Here is a 6203-nt window from a genome sequence, read left to right on the forward strand (position 1 = left end):
TTTTGTTTTTAACCTTGAGACAGTGTATTATACTTTAGGATCAAGAGAATGGCAGAAGCATTTTTCCCCTCCCTCTTTTAAGTAACTCATCTTTAACCTTAGTCCATATTAATCTATAAACTCTTAATTGTGGGTATCAAATACACATGATGTTTTTGATTTCCAGTATTTTTAAAATATCTTTTTTTCAAAAGTGCTGACAGTATACAACCATACTAAGTAGGTACTGTTATATGATGTTAATTACTCAGGGCTCTGGATTAACACTAAAATTAAAATCTCTGTTGTGAAAATCTTCTGTGACCTTGAGAAATCGACTCTGAAATGACTTCAGGATGTCACAGTATAAAGAATTATTGTATTATTTATTACAGTCTTTTACAATGTAAAGGTTTCTCAATGAAGATAATAAACGATAACATAGTCCAAAGATTTAACTCACATTTATGTATATGGTCTTGCTATATAACCAAATAAAATTTTTCCTGGTTTCAAAAATGTATGGAGGGCCCCTTACCCACTTGTACTGAAACAAAGAAGGAGATGGTATACATGTCCTTTCATAAATGTATCCAACTCTGAAAAAGTAGTTTTTCTTATACATTCCTTGCTATGAATAAATGTGGACATTGCAGGCAAAGCATCAGGATAAACACTTCTACGTTAATACTGAAACATCCCTGTAATGATAAGTGACTAATTATCCTGAAAGGTGGGAGTTTTGACTCTTGTCAGAGCAGTTTTAGTTACAAGCAAATAGAGAATATTAGAAATTATGGCTTCTGAAGAATTTATAGTTAAAGAGGATAATTTTCTTTCATGGCTGAGGTGAAATAGTGAACACAGAACAGCATTAGATAAACCAGTTGTGTAATAACTGCACTGATGTGATGGAACTGCCTGGTTAACCAATTCTATTTAATACTTTTGTAGGAAGATGACTTCCAAGAAATGATTAAATCTGCCCAGATAATGGAGAGTCAGTATGGTCATCTTTTTGACAAAACTATAGTAAATGATGATCTTGCTGTGGCCTTCAATGAGCTGAAAACAACTTTTGACAAATTGGAGACAGATACTCATTGGGTTCCAGTGAGCTGGTTACATTCATAACTAAGGGAAGTTTTCATAAGTATCTTTTTTTTTGTAGAGTGCATGATTAAATCAGTTACCATTTTGGTGGTAGGGTTTTTTTAATCTATATCACTGTTAGAGATGTGCAATCTTGGTTAAAATTGAATGTTGGTTTTGTATCTTTTTATAGTCTTATTTCAAACACAGTGTTTGAGTATAAGATCCAGAATTAAAATGTGCACAGTACTGTATCTGAGCAGAGCTTTGAACCGTCTGGCTGTCTTGAGTACAAAGCTCCACCTCCAAGAGGAGGTGGAACTTTTTATAGAAAGTCTTAGCTAGAGTATACACATGGGCGTCCAGTGCTTCTGCTGGTCTCAGATGTGGTCACTGCCTTTGCCGTTTGCATGTTAGCCACTGAGGATGATAAGTTTACAGCTTTGAGCAGCTCCAGACAAGACAGCTTAGGTGTACTTTGGGTGGATCATCATAGATGGACCTGGACTGGCAGTAAGGTGGAGTCCTCTTAACTGTCTTAAAAGTGCAACATTTTCTCTTACATAGACACAGTATAGTCACAGTGTGTGCACTCAAGAATCTCTCTTTAAAGGAATTACTGAAAATCTGTCTTAGCGAGTGGCCTTCGTGTTATAGTTTGAGAAGGCTTTGTGAGTACATATACTAGTGACTCAATAAATGTTTAATAAGGGAGGGTAGGCTTTGAAAATTATTACATATGAAACTAAAAACCTTTCCTTGTTAGAATGGTGATTACATACCCAAAAGCACTGATTACAAAGGACAATTTATAAATTCTCAGACGTTTCTTTCTGGACTCACTAGAAATTCTGGAGCCAGTTATCTGACTTTGCATTTTCCCAGTAGATTACAAAAATGAATCCTATTCTAAATGTAGGTTTTACATGTTACTGATACAGTCAAAGAAAATGTGGCCATTTCCCCAAATATGTGCAGTTGATCACCATATTTAAATTTCACTATAAATTGTATTTTAGAAAACTGTTCATGTAATGTTAACTTATTTCTTTGTCATCAAAATATTTCTTTACATTGGCCAGATACCATCCTAATCTTGCTGTTTTTAAAGAAGTTTAAGAGTCTCATATTGTAAATAGGTAGATGGGATCTCTCATTTTTCTTTGATACTGCTGACCTTCAGCGAGTAAATTATACAGCTGAAAATACTAGAAATGTGCATAGTTGTATAAGAGAATATGCTTCCCATTCTTGCATGCAGTAAGACTCTGCCAATTAGAGAATCATCGTATCTGTGACTTTTAAACAGAAAAAAAAATATTTTCGTTGATTTCTAAAGAGAGTTTAGATGTCCTGTTTAAAGAAAAATACTGTAGTGAAATTTTATATATTTATGAAATATTTGAAAGGCATATTTTTTAAATTATCAAATGAGGCTATTCATAAAACAAATTGTATGTAAAGATGTCGTTAATTTAAAATAGTTTTTTAAGTCAGGGTCAACATTCCATGTAAATATTTTGACCTTTGTTTGTACTCACATCCACATGTGTGCTGTGTGCACATCTAATGGCGTGACTCACTGGTTTCCTTCATACATGTGAGATTTCATACCTGATACACACTCGCAGCTAAATAGTTAGATAACCAATGTTACCTGACAACCTAATCCAAACAGCAAATTCTAAGTTAATTAAGTAAACAGCAACCAATTCAGTTTAAAAAGAGGTTTGGGGTTGCTAAGTCTAATACTGAAGCCATACTTCATGGTTGTGTGGCTGGTCTAACAAGTCTCCTTGGATGGTTTGGATAATATTCTTTTTGAACACTGATCGAAATTTCCAGTACATTGCCTTTCTAGGAAATGAATTATAATTTAGGTAGTCCGAATTCTTTGTTCAGAAATAGAACATGGTTTGTTTTTGTTTTTTGCCTCAATTCTTTACTGTGGAGGTAGAGAGTATGTGATAACAATGGAGTCCCTTTCGGTGGTGGGGGTGGTGATGGAAGTGTTATAAAAATATAATTGTCCAATCTCTCTCCCTTTTTACACTAGAGCTGAAAAGTATTTTTTAAAGTAATGGAAAAGGGGCAATTCAGCAATTTGAAAACTCTTTCATCAGTAGTACACATATGTGGTCTTGCTAGTGACGTCTCCATAGCCACCTTGATGCTTAGAAAGAGATTCCGTTCTCTTTAATTTTGTAAGGCTAGTAGCTCCATGGGCTTGGGGATAAATGTTGCAAAGGGCCCTCAATCCTGTACTTGGTGTACCCCTGGCTCCCTCTTGAGGGAGGAGAGACTGGTTCTTTAGGCAGTCTGCTCTCAAGACAATGTCAGTCACTATTTGAGAGAACAGGAATATTTATTTTTTTAAGTCCAAATATTTAATATCCAAGATTAAGAAGATAACCCTGTATTCCCATCAATAACAAACTGGAATCTGTTTGCTTTTTCTTTTTTTAGGTGAAATTGAAATACCATTTTTTACCATTATTTTACTTACCAGTATAGACATTATTGATATCTTTAAGGCTGACCTTCCTGGTATCATGGTATCATGTAATGACTGACTGTATCTAAATTGTAATAATTTAAAATTGACAAGCATATAAAGCAAAACTACGTTGTTAAAAGTTTCCTGAAGATACAGATTTTTATTATTTATTTCCTTTTGACTAGAAAGAGTTTATAAATAAAAGGAATGGAAAACCTTTGAGCGTAATAAAGTATCTTCAAATTATATGTATACTTTCTTGAAGACTGCTCTTGCACTTGGTATCTCCTTCACTGTTTCTGACGGTAGAACAAGTTGTTTTTTTACTGACACCACGTGATTTGAACTGCTTCTGTCTAAAACAAAATTTCATATTGGTTTCAGACATTAACTGGTTTCATCAAAGTTGTTGGAGAGATGAAATCCACTAGCCTCAATCCTACTCAGTCCAGCCAATCAAAGATGTGGAGGAAAAAATGGGATGGTTGATCCCAGCCCTTCCATAGTGGAAACACCCCGCCCCTACTCCTCCCATCAGGAATGGAACATTACTCATGTCCTCTGCCTGAGTTGGAGGTGGAAGTGAAAGTGTTAGTCACTCAGTTGTGTCCAACTTTTGTGACCCCACGGACTGTAGCCCGCTAGGCTCCTCTGTCCATGGGATTCTCCAGGCAAGAACACTGGAGTAGGTTGCCATTTCCTTCTCCAATGCGTGAAAGTGAAAATGCTCAGTCGTGTCCGACCCTTAGCGACCCCATGGACTGCAGCCCAACAGGCTCTTCCGTCTATGGGATTTTCCAGGCAAGAGTACTGGAGTGGGGTGCCATTGCCACCTCTTACAGACAAACTAATTAGCTTTGGCCTGGCTTAAGTGGTTGAGCCCTTTAGCCCAGCTCTGCTTCCAGTGAGACATGACCTGTTAGGACCATGGGATCTGGAGCGATTGGTTAAGTTTGGCTTTGCCTATTATTAGTTTTTACTTTACTAGCGTGTGAAATGAGTGCAATTGTGCGGTAGTTTGAGCATTCTTTGGCATTGCCTTTCGTTGGGATTGGAATGAAAACTGACCTTTTCCAGTCCTGTGGCCACTGCTGAGTTTTCCATATTTGCTGGCATATTGAGTGCAGCACTTTCACAGCATCATCTTTCAGGATTTCAAATAACTCAACTGGAAGTCCATCACTTCCACTAGCTTTGTTCGTAGTGATGTTTTCTAAGGCCCATTTGACTTCACATTCCAGGATGTCTGGCTCTAGGTGAGTGATCACACCATTGTGATTATCTTGGTCGTGAAGATCTTTTTTGTACAGTTCTTCTGTGTATTCTTGCCACCTTTTCTTAATAGCTTCTGCTTCTGTTAGGTCCCTACCATTTCTGTCCTTTATTGAGCCCATCTTTGCATGAAATGTTCCCTTGGTATCTCAAGTTTTCTTGAAGAGATCTCTAGTCTTTCCCATTCTATTGTTTTCCTGTATTTCTCTGCATTGATCTCTGAGGAAGGCCTTCTTATCTCTCCTTGCTACTCTCTGGAACTCTGCATTCAAGTTGGCATATCTTTCCTTTTCTCCTTTACTTTTTGCTTCCTGTCTTTTCACAGCTATTTGTAAGGCCTCCTCAGACAGCCATTTTGCTTTTTTGCATTTCTTTTTCTTAGGGATGGTCTTGATTCCTATCTGTTGTACACTGTCACAAACCTCCATCCATAGTTTATCAGGCACTCTATCAGATCTAGTCCCTTAATTATGTTTCTCACTTCCACTGTATAGTCATAAGGGATTTGATTTAGGTCATACCTGAATGGTCTAGGGGCTCCCCTGGTGGCTCAGAGGGTAAAGCGTCTGCCTGCAATGCAGGAGACCCAGGTTCGATCCCTGGGTTGGGAAGATCCCCTCGAGAAGGAAATGTCAACCCACTCCAGTATCCTTGCCTGGAGAATCCCATGGACAGAATAGCCTAGTGGGCTACAGTCCATGGGGTCACAAAGAGTCGGACACGACTGAGCGACTTCACTTTCACTTTGAATGGTCTAGTGGTTTTCTCCACTTTCTTCAATTTCAGTTTGAATTTGGCAATAAGGAGTTCATGATCCAAGCCACAGTCAACTCCCAGTCTGCTTTTGGTGGTCCTCAACAGGAAAGTGAACCAAGTTTTATCTTTAGCCATTGATAGGGAATATATCTGACATCAACTGAAAGAAGTGTCCCTTAACTGTGTTCATGCCGCTTCCTAGACTGCTACACCTTTCCAGATGCTTGCTCACTTGCACTTAGTTATCTGGAGGGCAAGGAATATTGTACTTTTATAACAGCTCTTATTCACATATACCTACATGGGCTACATCATCAAACATCTGCAGGATTTATATACAGTTTCATTTAATCCTCATAACTACACTATAGAGTAGTAGTACCTTATATGGAAGTACAGTGCCTTATATAGAAGTGTGGGCTTATGTGCCTTGCCCAAGGTAACAGGGGTGACGAGTAAGGATCGGGGTTCAGTTGTGGTCAGGCTCCTCCAACACCAGGATGATTTCACTGCACTGCTTGCTGGTGTTGCTATACCTTGAGCCAATTCTGGAAATAGGTGAGATTTGGTAATTAGGAGTGATTATTCATCCTTTTTATGCATAGGC

At 37.9% G+C, this 6203-nt stretch overlaps 1 protein-coding gene across 3 annotated transcripts in view; it reads left to right on the top strand.

Annotated features, from left to right (window-relative positions):
- MPP7 (MAGUK p55 scaffold protein 7) overlaps positions 1–3814 on the top strand; it is a 238470-nt gene extending 234656 nt beyond the window's left edge. For all 3 annotated transcript variants that reach the window (XM_015099631.4, XM_060397456.1, XM_060397455.1), the window contains one exon: positions 934–3814. In XM_015099631.4, the coding sequence (XP_014955117.2) occupies positions 934–1113 (180 nt within the window). In that variant the 3' untranslated portion in view covers positions 1114–3814. The remainder of the gene's footprint in view (positions 1–933) is intronic.
- The last annotated feature ends 2389 nt before the right edge of the window (positions 3815–6203 follow it).

This window comes from Ovis aries, chromosome 13 (assembly GCF_016772045.2).
Source record: "Ovis aries strain OAR_USU_Benz2616 breed Rambouillet chromosome 13, ARS-UI_Ramb_v3.0, whole genome shotgun sequence".
Taxonomy (NCBI): domain Eukaryota; kingdom Metazoa; phylum Chordata; class Mammalia; order Artiodactyla; family Bovidae; genus Ovis; species Ovis aries.